Raw genomic sequence first — 26,360 nt, forward strand, 5'->3', positions numbered from 1 at the left:
TAGTTCCAATATTTATTCAGCTTGTACTGCGTGGTATATAAGCTGGTGGTAGCTTAAGAAATGCCAAAGCCACACCATGAAGCTGTCTATAGCTCTTTTGAGCGTGGTGGTGAGTACAACTTATCTTATCTTATCTTATCTTTAAGATAGAAGACAGTAAAGTTTAGTTCTTGAAAGACGGGTGCAGAAGCGAAGGATACCAGCGTCCCGAGGGCTTTAAGCTAGCCAGCTTGAAGCTATAACTAGCTTTTTTCTTGTTTCCCTATACAAACTTTGGACCCCCATTTCACCCCCTTAGGAGGTGAATTTTGAAAAATCCTTTCTTAATGCTCCTCTACACCTTATAAGGAACCTACGCGCCAAATTTGGAATCTCTAGGACCAGCGGTTTCGGCTGTGCGTTGATAGATAGATATGCCTGTTAATATTATTTGATGCGGTTGAGGATTGCGACCGTAGAAACTTCAGGACGTACAGCTTCGCAAAAAAGGGTAGAAGGGTGAATTTCAACAGTATACTCGAAATTTGCCTAATTTTGGTGGATTTTTTTTGTTTTGTAATTTTTGTTGAAATTATGTACTGATGTTACATAACTAATTATTAACAATGTTAAATGTATCAATGACCTTTCATTATAATAAGTAGTTTTAGAGAAATTACGATTTCAATGACATGGTCGCCACCAAAATTGGTCTACCCACAAAAATAAAAAATAAAATCAAAAATAAAGCCTTTTATTCATTTTTCTAATATTTTCTACTTGAAATAATAAACTTTTAACATGTAATAAATACTTTTCAATTAGAAACAAAAACGTTACTGCCCTCAATTTGTTCACCACCAAAATTTATGCAATTTTGGTGGAAAAAGTATTACTAATTACCCACCAAAATTAGATATTTTTGTGTGGGGCGGACCAATCCAGCAAGGTATGACACTTGTGTCATGTCTAAATGCAGGAACGAACCTGAATGGTCATGTTACGACACGTTTGTTCGTCTTGCTCCGTCTCGTTTAACCATAAAAATGATTTCAATATTTACCACCAAAATTGGTTCTTTCCCCCGGACAACTTTTGGTGCTCAGTTATAAGTGTCAAATTGTATAATAATATTGACTTATGTCTGCTTAAAATATACTTAATGTAATAAAGAATGAAGTTATGGCAAGTTTTCTTTATAGCTGCGGATTTACTGGATTTACCATAGCAATAATCCGCTAAAAACAGGCTCTAGACTAGCGTCCAGAATTATTCACCAAAATTAGAATTTCTTCTTCTTCTTCCTAGCTTTATCCCATTTACTTGGGGTCAGCTCTCCTTATACGGCGTCGCCAGGCGCGTCTGTCCTGGGTCGTCTCAGTTGGTATTTGAGCGTCTTTCAGGTCCTTTTGGATAAGTCCTATCCATGTTGTCTTGGGTCTCCCGGGTCCCCTAGGCTTTTCACTCATCTCCAGTACCCTTCTAGTCATGTGGTCTGGTGGTCGCCTCATGACGTGGCCATACCATCGGAGTCTATTTTCGGTAAGTTTTTCTTGTATTGGCCTCACTCTAAAACTACCTCTGACATGAATGTTCTTTACATGGTCCATAAGTGTTAGGCCTCCAGCCCATCTGAGCATTTTCATCTCCGCGGCGTGCAATCTGTCTACGTGTTGTTTCTTAAGTGGCCAGCACTCGGAGCCGTATGTCATTGCCGGGCGCACTGCAGTCTTGTAAACTTTGCCTTTGATATGAACCGGCATCCGTTTATCGCAGAGAACGCCCGTCAGCTCTCGCCATTTAACCCATCCAGTGTTAATACGATTAACGACATCTGCCTCAATGGTTCCGTCGGTTTGCATGTTCGAACCAAGGTATTTAAAGCTCGTTACTTCGTTCAAAGGGTTGCCATCCAGGTAAACTGTGCCGCGGGGACTACCACCACTAAAGTTACAATGCATCACTTCGGTCTTCTGTCGGCTGATTCGGAGACCACCTCCTTCCAGGGCAGCTCTCCAGGCTTCCAGAGTGTTTTGCAGTTCATTGACATCTTCGCTGATCAAAACAATGTCATCTGCGTAGAGCAGATCCCACGGAGGTGTGCGTTGTATATGGGACGTAAGATGATCCATCACTAAATTAAACAATAGCGGACTGAGCGCAGACCCCTGATGGACACCAACCCCCACATGGAATTCATCGCTGGTACCGGCAGGGCTTCGAATTTTTGACCTTACGTCGTTGTACATATCCATTACTATGGAAACATAGTACTCTGGGACGTTTTTGGCTCGTAGGGCATGCCATATCAGTTTTCTCGGAACACGATCGAATGCTTTCTCCAGATCGATAAACACCATGTGGAGGTCAACTTTGTTGACTTTGTGTTTTTCTATGAGTATCCTGAGTGTGTGAAGGGCATCAGTAGTAGATTTTCCGGCGACGAAACCACATTGATTTTCACTGATATTGGTCAGATGTTTGAGTCTGTCGCTTATAATGCGTTCCCAAATCTTGAAAGAATGTGATATCAGTTTTATAGCTCTATAGTTCTCACAGAGCCGTAGATCGCCTTTGTTCTTAAAGAACGGCACCAGGTAGCTTTGTCTCCACGCATCCGGAATGCCATTAGTCAGAATACTGTTAAACAGGTCAGTCAGAAAAGAAACTCCCTCATCACCAAGCCTTTTCCATAGTTCTGCTGGAATTTCGTCGGGCCCAGTAGCTTTATGGTTAGCCATCTTTTTTATTGCCGTTTCAACTTCATGTTTTGTAATGCATGGTATTGGTCCTTGTACACGAAAGGTTTCAGGTAATTTGTTACTGGGGTAGGTTTCGTTCAGCAAATTAGAATAATACTCCTTCCACCTCTCTTGTATTTCCTTATTTGAGGTTAGAAGTCGACCGGTTTTATCTTTGATATACTTGATAGTTTTCGTATCTTTTGAGTTGTTATGCCTTTGCTTAGCAATTTGGAAAATTTCCTTATCAGTTGTGGCGATTTCGAGTTTGGTGTAGAAATCGTCCCTAGATGATGCTCTGGCCTGTGCAACTGCACGTCTTGCGTCCTTTTTTGCTATTTTGTATAGATCGAAATCTTTACCATCTTTGCTCTGTTGCCACTTTTTGAACAGGGTTTTCTTTTGGTCTATTTTCATTTTGACTTCTCCTTGCCACCATTTGGTGTCTTTTTTGTCGCGAATAGGGCCTTTAGACTTGCCTAGATGTTGGGTGGCTTTTTCAGTGCAAAACTTTTGAAATTTATCCCATTTAGCATTCGTTGAATCCTGTTTTGAAGTATCTTTTAGATAAAGTGTGATGTCTTTAATGAGACAATTTCCTTCCTGACCATCCAGTTTATGCCATCGTATTTTACTGACTTTCTCTTTAAATACTTTCACGGGTTTTGGCATTACGAACTCTGCTACGAGGATTCGATGCTGTGTGGTCAGTGGCTCGCCTGGAATCACTTTGCAATCCTTGAAGGTTTTCAGTCGGTCACGGTCTGCAAGGATGTAGTCTATTTGGGTACTTGCCCCTCCACTTTTATATGTTATGAGATGTTTCGGTGGCTTTGCAAAAAAGGTGTTTATAATTGCAAGGTCGTGCGTTACTGCAAATTGCATTATACTCTCTCCTTCTGCATTCATCTGGCCAACCCCGTAGCCACCATGGACCCTTTGGTATAAGGCAGGGTGTTGTCCAACGTGGCCGTTCAGGTCTCCTCCGATGTATTTGGATTCGTTCGGGGGTATTGACTGTATCAGATCGTTTAATTCTTCCCAAAATATTTGTTTATCGCGCGTGGTGCATCCAACCTGCGGCGCATATGCGCTTATGATGTTCATACAAGTTTGATCATCTAAAGCAAACTTTATCGCGATTATGCGATCGCTAACCCGTGTGACATCCACTATACGATCTTGGAAGTTTATGTCGACCACAATCCCTACCCCGTTCTGGGGTCCGTTGCCGTGGTAGATGAGTTTGTAGTCGTGGCCTATGTTATGAGCTTTAGACCCCTTCCACTTCGTTTCCTGGATGCAACAAATGTTGATGCGTCTGCGGTGTAAAACTTCGCTCAGTTCAGCGCTGCGTCCCGTCATAGAGCCCACGTTCCAGCTGGCGAACCGCATTTTAGGCTGTAGTCTCATTTCTCTAGTGACGGTTTCGTCGCTTTGGGGGGACGCCCTAGCATTTTCGTTGCCTACTTGATTCTTGTCGTCGCTTATGGGGTACGCCCTAGCAGTTATCGCTCTATTCTTTTTTGTACTTGCCATATTTGGAGTGATAATTTGGCTTTATGTTTTACGGCCGGTTGCCACCTGACGCCAAGGTTGTAATCTTCCTGGAAGACTTGAGAGCCGCCGTTGACCCTTACTGTAAGGGTTCTTCCGCCGCCATCTCTACTGCACGCCCCAACCTAGACACGCAGTACACCAGTAACCTGGATTCCGACTCTCAGAACAGCCTACAGGTGAGGTTTTATTACGGAGTGTCCATCTCCGGTCTTGTGGTCCGCGGGAGGTATTTTATTTCCCTCCTACCCTTCGGGCGAGTATCTTCGCCCGAGAGAGCATTCCCCTATCCGCCGCCTGGGGACGCGGGCTCTAGGGAATTAGGCTACCCCGAGCCTACCAAAATTAGAATTTCGATGGAAAAATATTTTTAAATAAATATACATAACACTTGTGACAATTTGCAATGTTGCCGAAGGTAGTATTTTCATAATTTCATAAAAAAAAAAACCGGAAACAATTAGCCCACACAATGATTATCAGCTCCGCCACAAAAAAATCACGCTGAGAAATTCACCCAGAAATGAACTACTACCTTTTTCATCACACTCGCACACTAAATGTGCTATAGCACGCAGGCGGAGCGTGAGTTATAGAAAAATCGGGGGAAACTAGGGGGAAAACTAGGGAGTTAAGAAATTTCTAGTACCTAGGTACTGTATTGAACTCTTTTTTACCTTTTTGCATATTTTTTATAATGCAAGTGTGATGAAAAACATTGTGTGTAACTCGGGGAGTATGAATATTACTAACTCGAGTCTTTAAATCGCTCCGGCAAGCCGTCGCGATTTAACTTACTCTCGTTAGTGATATTCAACTTCCTCCCCTTATTGCACAATGTAAGGTGAAATACCCCATAATGGACGGTGATGCCATTATGGACAAAAAAACACAAATCCTTAAAAATAAGTATCTAAAATTAGTTTCTAAAAACTGACGGCTATGTACCATAAACTAGAGTTTTAGAGCTGTTTCATTTTGAAGTTTCAATTAATTCGGTTATTTCTGAAGGATTTGGCGACAAGATAAAATTCATCAGTTTACTGAAAAAAATATCAAGACGAATTCTTAGTAATGTTGCTAAGAGAGTTGAGTTTATGGATAAAATAATAAAAAAATAATACTCGGTGTAAACTTGAATGCGTTTTACTTACTGCATTAAGCATGAGATAAGGTATAAAACATACTAGTTTGTTGCTCCAAAGATATAAAGAAATGGCGTTATTTTGCGAGTGTCCATTACTGGAACCGAAAAACTGCCTACCTCCTATGATGGATAAGGAACAATTTACAAAACCAAAATTTACAAGAAACAATCCTATGTTAAAATAACCCAAACTAATTGTATTTATGGTATATAAAATTGACACATTGAGTATCAGTTGGCTTTAAAAGTAAAATTTTAAACTTATTTCACTGTCCATAATGGGGGATCCATTACTGGAGAACTGCCGTCCATAATTGGAGAAAAAACACCTAGTTTTAATTTGTTAAGCATGAAGAAACTAATAGGAGTATCCATTTTGCAATACGCTTGAAATGTAAAAGAAGGATAGGACATTCAAGATTTAATACGCTTAGCGGTAGAATTTTTACATTTATGAGTGAAATATCAAAAACAGGCGAAAATTTTTCTTAAACTGTCCATGATTGGGTCTGTTACCTTAGGTACTATTATTATACTAGTAGAAACACTTTTCTCATACAGAAGTGTCAAAATAGTTGCCACATGCAAAGCGGTTTGCATAAGATGGTGGCGCCCCTATTATTTTTCTAATACTCTTTTTTGCCAGGCTATATTACGAAGGCGTCTTTGTCTAACCTGTAACGGAGACTTTCGCTAACACTTCAGTCAATTATAACTGTATTTTTAGGGTTCCGCACCAAAAAGATACAAAAGGAACCCTCATGGTGCCTCTGTCCGTCTGTCAGTCTGTCTGTTTTTTATCCTCCTTGCGTTATCCCGGCATTTGCCACGGCTAATGGGAGCCTGGGCCGCTTTGACAACTAATCCCAAGATTTGGCGTAGGTACTAGTTGTACGAAAGCGACTGCCATCTGACCTTCCAACCCGAAGGGTAACTAGGCCTTATTGGAATTAGTCCGGTTTCCTCACTATGTTTTTCCTTCACCGAAAAGCGACTGGCAAATATCAAATGACATTTCGCACATAAGTTCCGAAATACTCATTGGTAGGAACTAGAGATGGGCCGAATACGGACTTTGCCGAATACGAATATTTTAAATCCTGCTTTGAGTTAAAAACTTTTCAATGAGTGGTAAGTAATGGGTACTAAGGCACTTAATGTTCCTATAATTTAGTGCATAAGAAAATTTTGGTTTTGTATCTTAAGCTACGTTATTTTAATTTCTAACATAATTAATTAATTATTGTAGGTAAGTACTTTTATTTTAACGCATTTTTAACACCCTTTGTTGCTTTATTAGAATGCTGAAATAGGATGTCATTATCCGATAAATTACGATAAAACTTACGCTATTTATTTACTTTGTTTATTCGGTAAATATTCGGCAATATAACCGTACTATTCGGCCGAATACGAACAATGAAAAACTTGCCGAATATGCCGAATACCGAATATTTACCGAATATTCGGCCCATCTCTAGTAGGAACCGTGTTTCGAACCCGCGACGTCTGGTTCGAAAGTCGCACGCTTTTACCGCTAGGCCACCAGCGCTTTTCTTCAATTATAACTGTTAGTATTAATGTTAATAACTATAGGAGTTTTTACATTTTCTTTTGTTTTTTCAGGCTCTCGTGGCCGTCAGCGGCCTGCCACGTAAGTATATCTTAGTAATTTTTTTATACCATTGGTGGCAAACACGTTCACGGCCCGCCTAAATTTTATCAGAATCAGAATCAGAATCAGAATGCTTTATTTGTAAAACATAGGTACATAATTAGGTCTTAGGTCTATGAATGGTCTGAACAAACTATGTTTTGCCGGTTGGCATACAAATGTCAAAAAGGACGAGAGGCACGAGAGCAAATGAATAATATAAAATTAATAAATTACAATTAGTCAGAATTAAAATTACAATTCAAATAAATAGGCACAATTAAAATTAAATAAAGATTTACAATTAAATACAAAAAATAGTCATTATACATTACTTTCTAATTGATATTTTGTATGTCACAGTCATCTAGATATTCTTTTATGGAATAATAAGCCTTATTAACAAGAAAATTAAAAAGATCTTTTTTGAATATATTCACGTCCTGTAGTCTTCGTATGTTATCTGGTAAGTTATTATAAATTCGAGGTTCCATTCCAAATATACTTTTTGATAGAAGTGCTGTCTTATACAATTTGTTTTTTATATTGTCAACTTTACGAGCACTGTTAAATTTTGTGTATTGTCCTATATTCGTTTTGACATATAATGCTGTTTCATATATATATAGGGATGGAAGAGTTAAAATTCTTAATTCAGTGAATAAGAATTTTAACTTCCTGGTTTTAATATTTTTATTTTGTCGTCTATATAATACTACTTCGTATTCCTTAGATATTCACATTTAAGACAAATTTGACAATATCGTAGTGGTATTTTTTTGTTTGTCACTTTATAAGTCATTTTTCAACGATTACCACATTTAGGTAACATATTAAATTAGTATCACATACGCTTTAAGGACAAGACTTGCTTTAATCTCTTTATATTGGTACTTAATAGCTGATGGGCCATTTTTTTCAAAGTCCCACTTTTTTGGATTTGGAAATTTTTATTTGGTTTCCAATCAGAATCGCGAGCTCTTTCAATTCTAATAGGAGAAAAAAGTGTCCCAATTTTTTTTCCCATTCCGTTACCATTTTTGCATATATTTTGTATGGCGGTAACGGAATGGCAGGTTCGAAAAAATTTATGGGAATCTTGGGACATTTTTTTTTCTCCTATCAGGATCGAAAGACCTCGCGATTTCGACTATCAATCGCGTAAAAAATACCCATGTTACAAAAAGTGGGGTGGACAACTTTGAAAAAAAAAATGTCCCAGCTGTCAGAGCTTCCTTGGAAACCGACTAAGTGTGACTTGTAAACAACACAGTCTTACCGAATCATATTTTCTAGAACCAAGGCCAGACCCCGGTTTCGGAGAAATCGAGGAGATCACCAAACACTCCAAGAAGTCGGCCTCCAGCTCTTCCAGCAGTTCGGAAGAGAGCGCCTCCAGCAGCATCACCAAGAGTGGTGGGAAGACCATCATCAGGAAACAGTCTGAGAGCGAGCAGGAACAAGCCAGTGCTGGCAAGCAGGAGGAATCTGACTCAAGGACCGTCAGACGCGTCGGAGGTAAGAAAGAAATTTAAATTTTGATTTAGGAATAAGTAAGGGGGGGGGGGTGTAACTCCATACATCCCTAAATGCAAGTTATTTGTAGTGACATCTAGCTCATCCACGCGTCAATCACACGTCAACTAGCGTAAATTATCAGTACTGCTACTTGTCAATAGACGTCGCGACGAACAAAAAGTCTAATACTCAACAATCTGACAAACGAATTCCCATTCCGCCTTAGTCAGAAATGAAATGCCGCAGGGTCACTATAGGGTACCTAATAGCAGTGCTAATTTTTATTTTAATATTCCAGGAGGCATCATCGAGCAAGACTCGAGCCAATCCAGCTCCGCCCAGCAGCAGCAATCCGCTTCCCAGCGATCCCAGAAAGAGGAACAGATCATCAGTGGTTAGTATTTAACAAAAAATACGAAAAATGAAATAATGTAGCAAGTTAAATCGGTGGTAGGCGTAAAGAACTTGATAAGTCGAGATATTTTTTTAATGAAATTCGAATTTAGAACATATTAAGTCTGAACAGTGTGCGTAGCCGGTGAGCCGAATGCACAAACGCTCACGAAACGCTCACGATTATATCTCTTTCGTAGCTATCTATCTCTATCGCTCTTGCGTATTGGCGCGACAGAGCCAGACTACATTTCTGAGGCGTTTCGCGTTGCAGAAATGCCATTCGGTTACGGAGCCTGAACATATCAAAACTGAACCACAGTTTTGTTCCATCATTACGACGGATTTATCTAGTTATTCACGCCTTGCACCGAAATTATCTGAAGCCTCGGTCATTAAGACCCGTCGTGAGCGGAGTGCCGCTGCCCGCCGTACGCAGTGTCGGTATGCTTTGGTCAAAAATGTTTGAGAATGGTGATTCCCAGTGACTTGCGGACTGTATTCAAAAAGCTCTAGAGGAAGAGCATTCGGTAGCGCCATCTCTCGCGCTATGATAAAACCACCTGAGTTGGTTCACACAGAATCGTACTGTTCTACCCTAGAAGTGGCCAGAGGGCGCCACAAGATCTTGTATAGTAGATTACTCATGGGAGATAATTTCGACCTAAGCAACTATGACCTAGCTAGGTGGACGAGAGGATATAGTATGAATTTTCTGAGATGAACTTTTCGCTTTAGCCGTAATCTGTTAAACAAAGGCCTTTGTGTCTATTGTTGACGGCGGCTAGCTCCCGTTTAAACGGCACGTGCTATAGTCTCAGTGTAGTTAGAAAGCAACTATCGTGATAGTAATAAGGTTCAAATCCATAAAAAGCCCTTTCGGAGATAACACGTTTTGTCATCTTCAAAAAAATTACCTGCATACTGCAAACTGTTTAATAAATTTGAACCTTATTGCTATCATGATAGTTGCTTTTTAACTACACTGAGACTATAGCACGTGCCGTTTAAACGGGAGCTAGCCGCCGTCAACAATAGACACAAAGGCCTCTGTTTAACAGATTACGGCTAAAGCGAAACGTTCATCTCAGAAAATTCATACTATACTAGCATCTGCGGTGATTATAGAGTACGCTGGTTCGATTCCAGCCTGAGGCACTGGAGGCCTTGGTCAATTTTTCTTTCATATGAGTAATTTATTTCAGGTTTAGCTCTAGAAGACTTATTTATGTATTTAGTCACAGTTATTGTCAGCTGTAACCAAAGACTTTTACAGGGGACAGCTTAATAACATTTTTTGCCATACGAAATTGAACCTTATCACTGAAATAGAAAGTCGATTGTATCAGACTAGCGAAAACGGTCCACATGAGAGGGCATTGTTTGGGCTGGTGTCCCTCTCGCACGTATTGCCAGTGTTAATGAGGTTACCATAGTAGTAGTATTTTTATCTGTATATTATCTGACTTTATAACTTCTTATATTATTTTAGTGTTATATTCAAACTAGGGTTTCGATATATTTCAAAGAATTGGAAAATAATTATAATGTAATTATTTTGATGCCAATAAATCAAAGATTTGTATAATTAAAAAATACCTTCAATTGCGTTTTAGTAGATTTGGTAGTAACTTTGAAAATTTACTGGTATCCCCAATGTATGACCGTGATGACGTCACTGAATAATGTTGACATTGTCAGTAAGTGCGAGAGGGACACCAGCCCAAACAATGACCTCTCATGTGGACACACTTTTTGACCTAACTCCACAATCTAGTTTAATAATTCTAAATCTATGGCTGTAACAAATTGTTTACATAATTTCAGGAGGATCTGTGGTCAGGAAATCGCAAAAAAGCGCCAATCAACAGGCGTCCCAAAGCGCGAGCGCTGATTCCAGCCAATCTTCAAGGAGGATCGTCCGTGGTGGTGGTGGTGGTAAGTATACAGCTTGCTAACCACTCAGTTGCTTTTGGTAGCTCTAGTCACCAGAGACATCTCGGAAACTGGAGATCAAATATATGAAAGAGGCGCGTTTATAGCACACATAAGCTCGTGTAGGTGAACGCGTACCATGCTTGTTGAGTGAGATATGACAGGTCTTGTTCGTGTTCTTGACAGGCGGTAACTGTGAGGTAAGCGAGAGGGGGTGGGCGGCACTTTTAGCGGGGAGCGGGAGTGGCCATACTGTACGGTACGATAGTACTCTTTATTATAAATAATAAATAAATATTATAGGACATTCTTACACAGATTGACCGAGTCCGACGGTAAGCTCAAGAAGGCTTGTGTTGCGGGTACTCAGACAACGATATATATAAGATACAAATACTTATATACTTACACAGAAAACATCCATGACTCAGGAACACCTTACATCTTGGGGACACCTTACATCAGATCAACTAAGCCCCAAACTAAGCAAAGCTTATACTATAGGTGCTAAGCGACGATATACATACTTAAATAGATAAATACATACTTATATACCTAGAAAACATCCATGACTCAGGAACAAATATCTGTGCTCATCACACAAATATATGCCCTTACCGGGATTCGAACCCAGGACCGCGGCTTAGCAGGCAGGGTCACTACGCGCTAGGAGGAGACGATTTTTAAATTACATTCAGGCGGCGTGGCGCTGACGTCCGTTCCGCGTCGGCGAACATGCGTCTCTTGAGTGTGGACGGTCCCTTAGACACTCCAACTGTCATCTGCAAAGATGCTGTGGCCAATGACGTTTCCTTCTAATTTCCTACTTTGAATGCTCATTATCTCTTTCTAGTCGAAGAAAGCTCCGAGCGCAAATCTTCCAAGTCAGCCAAAAAGAGCAGCAGTGAGGAAGATGAGAGTGAAGAGCTCCGCATTCGCGGAGGCAGCCGTGAGGAAAAGAGCAAAAAGAGCTCCAAGCAATCACAGTCTGCCGACCAATCTGCGAGCGAACAGAAAAGGTAAGGCCTGGCCCCGTAGCCAAATGCATAGATTAAATATAAGAAGATCATATTCCGTACATAAAATGTGACCGCCTAAGAACGCGCATACACTACACCACACATAAAATGCCTTGTCGATCGATTATTTGTAGATTGGCGTTAGGTGTCACTTTCGAGCCATAAATCTATGTCAAACTCTAAAGTGACACCCATCTACAAGTATCCTCGAAAGCTACAAGATTTTATTTTGTGGCGCCATCTATGTGTGGAGTAGTGTATACGCGTTCTTAAGCGGTCGCATTTTATTTAATGTATGGGATGGTATGATCTTCTTATATTTTTTAATCTATGCCGAATGGCATTTGAGCGACGCGAAACGAAAACGAAACGCCGCAGAAAGGTAGGTTGGCTCTGTCGCGCCCATACGCAAGAGCGATAGAGATAGGTATCTACGAGCGTTTCGTTTCGTGAGCGTTTGTGCCATTCAGCTAATACGTACCCTGAGTTGAATAGTAGGTATGTACCTAATTTTATCACATTCTGTTGATTTAAATTTGATCCAAAAATTCATAGTAAATTCAACCAAAGACATAAGTATGTAACTCCGTATAGATAGATAAAGTCTAAGAAAAAAACGTATCCCGGAACGGAACCATACAGAAAAAAGTACGGTGTGCTATATGGCGATACACGTTTGGAAGACTCTCGGCTAGATGGCGCTAATAATGATATTCGACATTTTAACACATAATATCTGGGCAACCGAGCTTCGCTCGGTTCTGTTTCGTATCCTTGACATGTGTCGCCATCTAGTTCAAAAATGAATAGTACCTACATCGAGCGAAAGAATTCTCAGCCTTAACAAAACTACTCCACACGAGATGGCGCGCATTTCGCCACAAAAACTCAAATAGTGTATTTTCTATTCGTTTTAGCCTTGACCTGTGTCGCCATCTAGTGTTTGCAATAAATAGTACTTACATCGACCGAAATAATTCTGTCTTAACAGTACAACTACTGCACACGAGATGGCGCGCGAAGAAAAACGCATGAAAACTCGAAAATTCGCGTTTTCCGGGACCTAAGGATAAGTTAGACCGATTTTTCACCCCAAAAACCCCCACATAACAAATTTCTGCGAAATCGTTAGAGCGGTTTCCGAGATCGTCAGTGTAAATAAATATATATATAAATAAATAAATAAATAAATAAATAAATATACAAGAATTGCTCGTTTAAAAGTATAAGATTAAGCTAAGAATATAGCCAAATTGTCAAAACTGAAGTTCAGTTTTAAGCTTGTGGCGAGAGATGGCAGTCTATGCACTGTGACATTTTTCTTTGGCAGTAACCCTCTAGAAACTCGATCCTCTTTGATGCAACAGGGGGCCGATTTTTGAGTCTCACTGTCACTAAAATACCGGTTGAAAACGGTGAATTGCCTATTATTTTCAGTGACAATTTTCTGAATTCGAACGCCGTGAGACTCAAAAATCGGCCCCCTGATCCTGAAAATTGTCGTAGGCTGTCGTTATTACGAAAGCGACTGTACCTCTGACCTTCCAACCCAGAGGGTAAACCTCTTCTTCGTCGAAACCTCATGACTGAGGGTCGTGACCACCATAAGTCGCTGTACTTTGCAGTGCTCTCTACTCAGGCCGATCTTTTGCCTTCCTAAAGGATCCCTGCGTGCGTAGCCGAATGGAATTTCTCCGACGCCAAATGAAAACGAAACGCTGCGCCAGTTAGTCTGGCTCTGTCGCGCCAATACGCACGAGCGATAGAGATGGATATCTACGAGCGTTTCGTTTCGTGAGCGTTTGTGCCATTCGGCTACGCACCCTGGAGCCCAACGCGTGTGACCTTCATGATTGTGCTGGACCAGCGCGTGGGTAAAGCTAGGAACATACTACGCGGACGTCCGTCGTAAATCGACCGCGACCGCGACCGATCAGTGTGCACGGAACAAAACATCCAGCGAGCCAGATTTCAATCGGACGTCCATGTGCTCAAGGCCACGTCCACGTCCGTCGACCGATAGTTTGTACGGTTAAGTGCATATTCATTGTCCAGATCCCCGTCCGCGGTCGATCGACGACGGACGTCCGCGTAGTATGTTCCTAGCTTAATCCGGCTCTTTTATTATAAACTATATAGGCCTGGGATTACTTCGGGATTCTCACGATGTTTTTCTACATCGTCAATTGAAATTTCGTGCATAAATTCCGCAAAACTCATCAGTACGATCCAAAGTTCAGCCTCCGGATTAAAATTCGCTCTTAACCTTAATTAATGAGTTTTGTTTATGTTCTCAGATCTTCAAAACGAACTGGTTCTTCAGTCGAAGTGAAGTAAGTACCTAACCTATATTATATACTTTTATTTGCTTTATTGCATAAGCAATAGAAGCACCTATTCATGTCAGGATACGTAAACCAAATTCACAGATAAACTTCACGTAGAATTAAGCATGATAACTACTGTGTCAACGGTTGTCTAATGTTTTTTTGGTTACTTACTCAGTTTCAAAATGGGACTTGACCTCCGATACAAGACAGCACTACGTAATTATTTTTCTCGGCCCCTCGTTTCTTCTCGCCAATTGCTAGTAGAGTTCGCTTAGGTCCACCTCCACCATATCGCTCCAACTCCAGCGATGCCTAGATATAAACTTGTAACGACCAGGGGCCTATTGCATAACAATTTACAACTCATATTACAAGCGGTAGTCCCCCTCCAATTCATTTTATAAGAAAGAGAGTTCCGCTTGTAATACAAGTTGTAAATTGTTATGCAATAGGCCCCATGTTGTATTTTTTTTGTTACATCATGGTCATTACAATCTGTACTTCATACCTTAAAATTATATTTATTTATTTAAACTTTGTTGCACAAATAAAACAAAAATGTACAAATGGCGGACTTAATGCCTAACGGTATTATCTACCAGTCAACCATCGGGCTAAACAAAGACATGTAAAATTGGTGCAAGGAGAAGGAAAAATGATAATGGTAGAATAATCTAAAACAACTGACCTATATACAACTAACCAACCTATACAATACAAAGATAAAATCTATGAATCTACGTGACAAGTGGACAGTCTCAGCTATGTGAAACCTAGGGCGTCTGACAGCACCTCTTCATTTACAGCATGCGTGGATCCATGGGAGGGGGGGGGGTTTGGCTATACAGATAGACCACGTGACCCCCCCCTGGGGCTTTACCACGTGACCCCCCTGGGCACCAAGCTGGATCCGCGCTTGCTTTACAGCAAGTAAGATTATGGTTACAAATTCTGTTCTTTTTGCAGCTCCAGTTCCAAGAAATCGTCTAAAAAATCCGCCAGCTCTAGCGAGAGCGAAGAAGAGAGAGAGCGTAGGGAGCGGCGCGGTAAAGGCTCCGTCGAAAGCGAGGAGGCGAGACGCAAGAAGTCCAAGAAATCTGAATCTAGCTCCAGCGAGGAGAGCGAAGAGTCGAGGCGCAGGAGGATCTCTGGGTCTTCTCAGGTAATTATTTATTAAAACGACTTTCGAAATTTATTGAACAAAAGAAATAATTAAAAAATACATACGTTCAGATTCACAACGCAGGCTTCGTCATATATAACAGAGTGTTCATCCACCTTAGGTTCCGTCAAAATAAAACATTACCATAACATACGCTATCCGCAACACGCATCGTCAAAACTCAAGCACACACAAAAAAAAAATGGCAAACACAATACACTTAATAAAAACCTTACATCCTAACCTGATCAGTACCCGGAACAAACGTCCCCAAAATACCAGCCGCGTTGCCGCGCTGTATAGCCAACGCTGTATAGCGAACCCGATCTAGGATCGCAACCCCTATCTCGCAAGCGTTTACCCAGGGCCTTCACAAAATCCAAAAAATGTATTTATTTGCGAGTGAGATTTTTCTTCTTCTTCAGTCGTTCCCTCAATGCTGAGGGTCGTGACATCATGTCATTCTGTTGAAGACTAGGTCCCTCCATAGGCATCTGATCCTCGCCAAGCGCATGGCCTCGCGCTTTAATTGCATGGGTGCAGTAATTTGAACGCACCATCTAGTAGGGGAGGAGCCTGAGGTTTCGTGCCTTCAACTTTGCCGTCATAATTATTCTCTCCAGGCTATCTGGCGGGCGACGGGAGATGTGACCGAAATAACGAAGGACTTGGTCCTGGCAAATTGTTGACAGCCGGCGCTTTATGTGTAACTCCTCAAGTATGGACTGGTTAGTGCGCATTGCCGTCCATGGTATCCGAAAAAGCCGGCGCTAGCATCACATCTCAAACGCATCGATACGCTTTCAAATTTGCTCGGATGGTCCATGTTTCCGAACCAGTGAGATTTCTACCGAGTCGAGTAGATTAATTTGAATTCTTCACCCATTGTGTGACGGTCGACAAATTTTCTGTTAGGCCAGTTAAGTACCTAAGTATAATGTGGTTTGCAGTGTTCTATTCTGTGGCCCTGAAAATGCATGCTGATACATATTCCACACTTAATAAAAATTCCGCACAGCGCTTAGGTTGAATCAAAGATATATGTAACTCCGTATAGACAGATAAAGTCTAAGAAAAATCGTACCTCGGAACCATATAGAAAAAGGTACGGTGGCCTAGATGGAGTTACACCTTTGGGGGACGCTCGGCTAGATGGCGCTAATATTAATATTTGACATTTTAACACATATCAAGCTAAGAATATGGGCCAAGTTATCAAAACTGAGGTTCAAAAGTTTTAAGCCTGTGTCGAGAGATGGCAATCTACGCACTGTGATTACTGATTAAATACATTTTACTTTGACAGTAACTCTCTATAATACTCTATCCTCTTTGGGTTGAATGCAGGATCTTGCACCAAGAACTGACGTAAACACAAATCCTCAGGATAACATCTGAATTCGTGATACTTAATACTTATAAAAAAAAAAAAATATTAAAAAAGTATTGTAATTCATAATATTTTTCTTGTCACAGGAATCTGAGGAAAAACGCAGACGCAGCTCAAAGAGCTCTTCCAGCTCCGAAGAAAGCGAGGAAGAATCGAGACGTCGCCGCGTGAAGAAGGGAGGCAGGGACGATGATTGTGACGACTCCGGTAGGCCAGGTTACCCCAAACCTGGAGCCCCAAGCCACCCAGGAGTTCCAGGTGGCCCAGAAGTACCTGGAGTCCCAGGACATGGAGGAAAACCGGGCCATGGAGGCAAACCTGGAGTCCCAGGCGTCCCAGGAGTTCCAGGAGTCTCAGGAGTGCCAGGAGTACCTGGAGTCCCAGGACATGGAGGAAAACCAGGCAAACCAGGTCATGGAGGCAAACCTGGAGTCCCAGGAGTCCCAGGAGTGCCAGGAGTCCCAGGCGTCCCAGGTACTCCAGGACATGGAGGAAAACCAGGCAAACCAGGTCATGGAGGCAAACCTGGAGTCCCAGGAGTCCCAGGAGTGCCAGGAGTCCCAGGCGTCCCAGGTACTCCAGGACATGGAGGAAAACCAGGCAAACCAGGTCATGGAGGCAAACCTGGAGTCCCAGGAGTCCCAGGAGTGCCAGGCATCCCAGGAGTACCAGGTACTCCAGGACATGGAGGAAAACCAGGCAAACCAGGTCATGGAGGCAAACCTGGAGTCCCAGGAGTCCCAGGAGTGCCAGGAGTCCCAGGACATGGAGGAAAACCAGGCAAACCAGGTCATGGAGGCAAACCAGGCAAACCAGGTCATGGAGGCAAACCTGGAGTCCCAGGAGTCCCAGGAGTGCCAGGAGTCCCAGGCGTCCCAGGTACTCCAGGACATGGAGGAAAACCAGGCAAACCAGGTCATGGAGGCAAACCTGGAGTCCCAGGAGTCCCAGGAGTGCCAGGAGTCCCAGGCGTCCCAGGTACTCCAGGACATGGAGGAAAACCAGGCAAACCAGGTCATGGAGGCAAACCTGGAGTCCCAGGAGTCCCAGGAGTGCCAGGCATCCCAGGAGTACCAGGTACTCCAGGACATGGAGGAAAACCAGGCAAACCAGGTCATGGAGGCAAACCTGGAGTCCCAGGAGTCCCAGGAGTGCCAGGAGTCCCAGGACATGGAGGAAAACCAGGCAAACCAGGTCATGGAGGCAAACCAGGCAAACCAGGTCATGGAGGCAAACCTGGAGTCCCAGGAGTCCCAGGAGTGCCAGGCGTCCCAGGAGTCCCAGGTACTCCAGGACATGGAGGAAAACCAGGCAAACCAGGTCATGGAGGCAAACCTGGAGTCCCAGGAGTCCCAGGAGTCCCAGGAGTGCCAGGAGTCCCAGGTACTCCAGGACATGGAGGAAAACCAGGCAAACCAGGTCATGGAGGTAAACCTGGAGTCCCAGGAGTCCCAGGAGTGCCAGGAGTCCCAGGACATGGAGGAAAACCAGGCAAACCAGGTCATGGAGGCAAACCTGGATACCCAGGCACCCCAGGAGTCCCAGCAGTGCCAGGAGTCCCAGGACATGGAGGAAAACCAGGCAAACCAGATCATGGAGGCAAACCTGGAGTCCCAGGAGTCCCAGGCGTCCCAGGAGTACCAGGAGTACCAGGCGTTCCAGGCACTCCAGGACATGGAGGAAAACCAGGAAAACCAGGCAAACCAGGCAAACCGGGCAAACCAGGCAAACCGGGCAAACCAGGAGATGATGGTGATGATGATTGCAGTGGCCCAGGAAAACCAGGCAAACCAGGCGTCCCAGGCGTACCAGGAAAACCAAGCAAACCGGGCGTCCCTGGCAAACCAGGCAAACCGGGCAACCCAAGCGTCCCAGGCGTACCAGGAAAGCCAGGCAAACCTGGTAAACCAGGAGTACCAAGTGTACCAGGAGTCCCAGGCAAACCAGGCAAACCAGGCAACCCAGGAGTCCCAGGCAAACCAAGCAAACCAGGCAACCCAGGCAAACCAAGCAAACCAGGCAACCCAGGAGTCCCAGGAAAACCAGGCAAACCAGGCAACCCAGGAGTCCCAGGAAAACCAAGCAAACCAGGCAACCCAGGAGTCCCAGGAAAACCAAGCAAACCAGGCAACCCAGGAGTCCCAGGCAAACCAAACAAACCTGGCAACCCAGGAGTCCCAGGCAAACCAAACAAACCTGGCAACCCGGGAGTCCCAGGCAAACCAAGCAAACCTGGCAACCCAGGAGTCCCAGGCAAACCAAGCAAACCTGGCAACCCAGGAGTCCCAGGCAAACCAAGCAAACCAGGCAACCCAGGAGTCCCAGGCAAACCAAGCAAACCAGGCAACCCAGGAGTCCCAGGCAAACCAAGCAAACCAGGCAACCCAGGGGTACCAGGCAAACCAAGCAAACCTGGCAACCCAGGAGTCCCAGGCAAACCAAGCAAACCTGGCAACCCAGGAGTCCCAGGCAAACCAAGCAAACCTGGCAACCCAGGAGTCCCAGGCAAACCAAGCAAACCTGGCAACCCAGGAGTCCCAGGCAAACCAAGCAAACCAGGCAACCCAGGAGTCCCAGGCAAACCAAGCAAACCTGGCAACCCAGGAGTCCCAGGCAAACCAAGCAAACCAGGCAACCCAGGAGTCCCAGGCAAACCAAGCAAACCAGGCAACCCAGGGATACCAGGCGAGCCAGGACAACCAGGACAGCCAGGACAACCAGGACAACCAGGACAACCAGGACAACCAGGACAGCCAGGACAACCAGGTAAAATCAAAAATAATTTAATTAGAATTTCTGTGTAGGGTACTTTTTTAGTACACACTCAATTTTAGTACAAAAGTATTATTATTTAAAATATGTGTCTCTGTTACACGAAATAAATAAATAATAATAATTAAGCAAAATAAATAAAGGAAATAATAATTACTTTCACTAAGTTAAAGTACATCACTCATTACAATGCATTATTAGACACTGGTCCCACAGCGAGCTAGTAAGCTATTATGAGCTATCGGCTATAAAAACGAATAAAAGATAAACAATCTCGTGCCAATAAAAGAGACACAGCGATATTGATAGCTCACCGCTGGGCGAGTAACTATAAACATCGCCGTGTAGCTTTTATTTACGCGGGAGTGCTTATCTTTTGTTCGTTTTTATAGCCGATAGCTCATAGTTTACTGGCTCACGGTGGGACCAGTGCCTTAGGCACATATTTTTTAGTCTACCTTAACATGCATTTCCACTTTTCCGTTTTTCAAAACACATGTACAAAACACTCTTTTACACATAACACAAACAGGTGGTCCAATTGAATCAGGACAACCAGGACAGTCTGGACAACCAGGGCAGCCTGGACAACCAGAGAATAATAAATAAAAAAAATATTTATTGTTTACCAGTAAAAATATAAAATTTACAAATAAGAAATCTCTGGCGGAACCCAAACAAGGCTGGGCCTGTATCTTGGGACCCTGGAGTGCAAAGCATGTTTACTTAGGATTATTATCATTATACTACATTGAACAAAATAGCATTACTTAACATTTAAGGTTAAATTATTTTATAAAATTTATAAACAAAAGTAAACTACAAATATTAAAAATCTTACGCTTTACAATACTAGGTGCCAATTATTATTTTAGTCGCCAAAGTATTGTTTAATGTTCCTCGGAAATATTTTTGTCGCTTGAAATTTGCTGCCGTTTATTCAATAATAATGGTGCTTAATATTTGAGGCTCATATATTTTATTTGTCGCCACAATATAAATAAAACACAGCCAAATTATATTATTGTATGCCCGACTTAACTTCCCGTTTAATATTTTAGTTGCCCGGTTAATTATATGCCGAATATAATATATAATGCACTAATAACAAAAAAAATAAGTCTACTAAGACACATTTCACTGTAAGGCACCTGTAATGTGGGAGGTGATTTATATACTTATACAAGGCTATAGTCCCCATGCGGCTATTACTATACTCAATACTCTCCACACAGTATTTCACACACATTACTATGGAATTCCTTCGCAGATGTATGCAGATTTTCTCATGATGTAGTAGTAGTAGTAGTAGTAGTAGTAACTCTTTATTGTACAAAAACACATTAAAAATAACATACATTGAGATGCGAAGTACAAAGGCACAAAATGTCTATAGATGTAGGAAGAGAGAAGCGTAAGGAGCATAAGCTTGCTTTCGCAGTCAAAAACATAATATCATTTTTTTTTTATTATAAATGGGCTTACTCTTGACCACAGACTAGCCAAAGCTATTTACACAAAATATCATTAAATTACATTAAAACAATTACATACAATTATATACAATTACAAAACTCTACCTGGAACGTCTTGCACTTTTTCAATTGAGTATTGGACTATACCTCTAAATAGGTAGACTTATTTCAATCATAATTATCAGCTGTTGCCATTTGGAATTTAATAAATGATTGAAATATTAATACCAAGCTCTAAAAACAGGTCAACCAGGACAGCCAGGACAACCTGGACAACCAGGACAACCAGGTAAACCGGACAAACCAGGCAAACCAGGCAAACCAGGAAATGGTGATGATGATTGCGATGGCCCAGGCAAACCAGGCAAGCCAGGACAACCTGGACAACCAGGCCAGCCAGGACAGCCAGGACAACCTGGACAACCAGGACAGCCAGGACAACCCGGACAACCAGGACAACCAGGACAGCCAGGACAACCAGGCAAACCGGACAAACCAGGCAAACCAGGCAAACCAGGCAATGATGATGATGATTGCGATGGCCCAGGCAAACCAGGCAAGCCAGGACAACCTGGACAACCAGGCCAGCCAGGACAGCCAGGACAACCTGGACAACCAGGTCACCCAGGCACTCCAAGTCACCCAGGCACTCCAGGAAAACCAGGAAAAGGCAAAGCGACCAAGAAAACATCCAGCTCACACCAAGAGTCCGGCACTTCATCTGGAAACACCTCAACTCAGAACGAGGATACTACTGATGCCAAGGGCAACAGGCACACCAAGACTGCCACCGTTACTGACAAGTCCGACAGCAACAAGAAGTCCTCTCAATCTCAAACTGTTATTAAGAAGTCTGATGGAACTACCATCAATAAATCATCTCAGGACGCCAGTGAATCCGACAACAATGCCAGCTCATCCAACATTCACGAGAAAAACACGAATGCTGACGGTTCTTCCGACGAGAGGTCTGAGCAAAACGCCTCCAAATCCTCTCACAAAGCCGCTTCGAGCAACAACCAATCAAAACAAGTGAACGCTGACGGGTCCACTAGCGAGTCATCTGACCAAAACGCTTCAGTCGAGAACAACAAAGCTGCGTCAAGCAACAAGCAACTCAAGAAAGTCAACAACGATGGCTCTACTCTCAAAGCGTCGGAACAATCAGCTTCGAAGAAAAGCAGCAAAAACGCTTCCTCCAACAAACAATCAAAAAAGATCAACAAAGATGGGTCTTCTGAGCAGATCTCAGATCAATCTGCTTCCACAGAGAACAATAAGGCCGCTTCCAAGAACACTCAATCTAAAAAGATTAACAAAGACGGATCTTCTGAACAGACGTCAGAGCAATCTGCATCGGATCAAAGTAACAAGGCCGCTTCTAAGAACATACAGGTTAAAAAGGTGAACAAGGATGGATCCTCCGAGCAAGGGTCTCAGCAATCAGCTTCAAAGGAAAGCAGCAAGAATGCTTCCTCCAACAAACAATCCAAAAAGATCAACAAAGATGGGTCTTCTGAGCAGATCTCAGATCAATCTGCTTCTACAGAGAACAATAAGGCCGCTTCCAAGAACACTCAATCTAAAAAGATTAACAAAGACGGATCTTCTGAACAGACGTCCGAGCAATCTGCATCGGATCAAAGTAACAAGGCCGCTTCTAAGAACGTACAGGTTAAAAAGGTGAACAAGGATGGATCCTCCGAGCAAGGGTCTCAGCAATCAGCTTCAAAGGAAAGCAGCAAGAATGCTTCCTCCAACAAACAATCCAAAAAGATCAACAAAGATGGGTCTTCTGAGCAGATCTCAGATCAATCTGCATCCACAGAGAACAATAAGGCCGCTTCCAAGAACACTCAATCTAAAAAGATTAACAAAGACGGATCTTCTGAACAGACGTCAGAGCAATCTGCTTCGAATGAAAATAACGAGGCCGCTTCTAAGAACGTACAGGTTAAAAAGGTGAACAAGGATGGATCCTCCGAGCAAGGGTCTGAGCAATCAGCTTCCAAGAAAAGTAGCAAGAATGCTTCCTCCAACAAACAATCCAAAAAGATCAACAAAGATGGGTCTTCTGAGCAGATCTCAGATCAATCTGCTTCCACAGAGAACAATAAGGCCGCTTCCAAGAACACTCAATCTAAAAAGATTAACAAAGACGGATCTTCTGAACAGACGTCAGAGCAATCTGCTTCGAATGAAAATAACGAGGCTGCTTCTAAGAACGTACAGGTTAAAAAGGTGAACAAGGATGGATCCTCCGAGCAAGGGTCTGAGCAATCAGCTTCCAAGAAAAGTAGCAAGAATGCTTCCTCCAACAAGCAATCCAAAAAGCTCAACAAAGATGGGTCTTCTGAGCAGATCTCAGATCAATCTGCTTCTACAGAGAACAATAAGGCCGCTTCCAAGAACACTCAATCTAAAAAGATTAACAAAGACGGATCTTCTGAACAGACGTCAGAGCAATCTGCATCGGATCAAAGTAACAAGGCCGCTTCTAAGGACGTACAGGTTAAAAAGGTGAACAAGGATGGATCCTCCGAGCAAGGGTCTCAGCAATCAGCTTCAAAGGAAAGCAGCAAGAATGCTTCCTCCAACAAACAATCCAAAAAGATCAACAAAGATGGGTCTTCTGAGCATATCTCAGATCAATCTGCTTCCACAGAGAACAATAAGGCCGCTTCCAAGAACACTCAATCTAAAAAGATTAACAAAGACGGATCTTCTGAACAGACGTCAGAGCAATCTGCTTCGAATGAAAATAACGAGGCCGCTTCTAAGAACGTACAGGTTAAAAAGGTGAACAAGGATGGATCCTCCGAGCAAGGGTCTGAGCAATCAGCTTCCAAGAAAAGTAGCAAGAATGCTTCCTCCAACAAGCAATCCAAAAAGATCAACAAAGATGGGTCTTCTGAGCAGACCTCAGAACAATCGGCTTCGACACAGAACAGCAAAGCCGCTTCCAAAAACACTCAGTCGAAAAAAGTAAACGCAGATGGATCTACTGAACAGACTTCAGAACAATCTGCTTCTAAACAAGATAGCAAGGCTGCTTCCAAAAACACTCAATTGAAAAAAGTGAACGCCGATGGATCCACTCTCGAGCAATCTGAACAAGCTGCTTCGAAACAGGACAACAAGGCTGCTTCTAAAAACACACAATCGAAAGAAGTGAACGCCGATGGATCTACTGAACAGGCTTCAGAACAAGCTGCTTCGAAACAGGACAGCAAGGCTGCTTCTAAAAACACACAATCGAAAAAAGTGAACGCCGATGGATCTACTGAACAGGCTTCAGAACAATCTGCTTCTAAACAAGATAGCAAGGCTGCTTCCAAAAACACTCAATTGAAAAAAGTGAACGCCGATGGATCCACTCTCGAGCAATCTGAACAAGCTGCTTCGAAACAGGACAGCAAGGCTGCCTCTAAAAATACACAATCGAAAAAAGTGAACGCCGATGGATCTACTGAACAGGCTTCAGAACAATCTGCTTCTAAACAAGATAGCAAGGCTGCTTCCAAAAACACTCAATTGAAAAAAGTGAACGCTGATGGATCCACTCTCGAGCAATCTGAACAAGCTGCTTCGAAACAGGACAGCAAGGCTGCTTCTAAAAACACACAATCGAAAAAAGTGAACGCCGATGGATCTACTGAGGAGGCTTCAGAACAATCTGCTTCGAAACAGGACAGGAAGGCTGCTTCCAAAAACACTCAATTGAAAAAAGTTAATACTGATGGTTCCACTCTCGAGGCATCAGAACAGTCTGCTTCGACAAAGGACAGCAAAGCTGCTTCCAAAAACACTCAATTGAGAAAAGTGAACGCCGATGGATCTACTGAAGATGCTTCAGAACAAGCTGCTTCTACAGAGGATAACAAGGCTGCTTCCAGCAACAAACAAGTCAAGAAAGTAAACGCTGATGGTTCGACTTCTGAGGGCTCTGAACAGTCGGCCTCGAACCAATCCCACAAGGCTGCCTCCGACAATAAGCAATCTAGAGTTGTAAATGCCGATGGATCGGTGAGGACTGGTAGCGAACAGAACGCCTCTGAGTCGAGCGATACCAACGCCAGCTCCAACAAGCAGTCGCGCACTGTCGACGCAGATGGTAGGCGCAGTATCAACTCCAGCAACTCCGCTTCCAGCTCTAGCTCCAGTTCTTCCTCTTCATCTTCCGAAGGCGAGGAAACCATTTCTGATGACGACTGTTAGATAATTTAGTTAAACACTTTCACTTACAATTCTTCTGTTGATTAAGCTTCATTGCTTATAAATAGTTTTGCAAAAGTTTTCATGTGTGTTTAATTCGAAATAAACGAACGATTAATAATAATCTTGTTTTTATTGGTACCTTATCCTTACTTATTGTGTATGAATTTTAGGATCCAATGATTGAAAAGTAGTTCTTCTATCTACCTATATATAACATGTACACTTGTACAGTTAACCAATTAGAATCCTAGGCCACTAGAACCTTGTCGTATTGACCCCGTGCTTTATTTGCTATAGAAGTTAGATTGAATTTTACTGTGAAAGGGTTCTACAGTGGCCTAGGATTCAGATTGGTTGACTGTACAAGTATATATAGCCAGCCTCTTTTCCCAAAAGTAGGCACTCACGGCAACAATTTAGCGGGTTGAAAGAAACCAATATCAATCAATAAATAAATAATATAAAAATAACAAAACAAACTTAAAAACTATAAACGATCAATCAAATCTTGACCCTAAAAAAGGCGGCAAATTTGAAAAATGTAGAAATCAATTGTCTTCATAAAACCACAGAATATAAAATAGTACAAGTACAGAAGGCTCACTCCTTTGATGTTCACAAAACGCCGCCATTCTAAATTCTTACCTACATTAACAAACTGACCGCACGCGTGCAGACGACATTGAATTCTATTGCGCCTCGCGAAGGTCGTCGCCACTGAATGGGCCGCGACTCACGGCCGCCGGCATGTACTTGTAGCGCGGCGAAAGGACCGCGGAGTGAGCCGCCCCTGATAAAACGCATGCGTTCCCAATCCTTGACGTTAGCGGAATTATCATCAACGAGCCACAACCTTACTAATTGAATTGAAAATGTAGGGCCGAAGGTTGAAGTCCCATAGAAAATTTGAATTACGCGCCATTTTTAGTGCCAAGATTTAGTTGACCTTAAATTAACATAATTATATGTATTAAACAATTATTATAAGTACCTGCATTATACACTGCACTAGAGGCAGCCCAGTCAAAATCACACAGTTATTTACATCAATAACAAAATCACATGCTTCA

General features: G+C 42.6%; 1 protein-coding gene across 22 annotated transcripts; it reads left to right on the forward strand.

Annotated features, from left to right (window-relative positions):
* LOC125239450 (filaggrin-2-like) lies at positions 1–25,411 on the forward strand. 22 transcript variants are annotated; one of them, XM_048147044.1, is made up of 11 exons: positions 1–109; positions 7,051–7,078; positions 8,375–8,596; positions 8,895–8,990; positions 10,817–10,929; positions 11,777–11,943; positions 14,241–14,276; positions 15,240–15,435; positions 16,912–19,591; positions 21,317–24,204; positions 24,298–25,411. In XM_048147044.1, exons 1-11 carry the CDS (start codon positions 77–79, stop codon positions 25,288–25,290), a joined length of 7,452 nt encoding a protein of 2,483 aa, XP_048003001.1. In that variant the 5' UTR covers positions 1–76; the 3' UTR covers positions 25,291–25,411. The 22 variants fall into 22 exon arrangements, with proteins under 22 accessions (XP_048003001.1, XP_048003007.1, XP_048002997.1 ...); XM_048147050.1 differs by having other exon boundaries at positions 16,912–19,384; positions 19,493–19,591; positions 21,317–25,411; XM_048147040.1 differs by having other exon boundaries at positions 16,912–18,781; positions 18,818–19,591; positions 21,317–25,411.
* The last annotated feature ends 949 nt before the right edge of the window (positions 25,412–26,360 follow it).

This window comes from Leguminivora glycinivorella, chromosome 25 (genome assembly GCF_023078275.1).
Source record: "Leguminivora glycinivorella isolate SPB_JAAS2020 chromosome 25, LegGlyc_1.1, whole genome shotgun sequence".
NCBI lineage: Eukaryota > Metazoa > Arthropoda > Insecta > Lepidoptera > Tortricidae > Leguminivora > Leguminivora glycinivorella.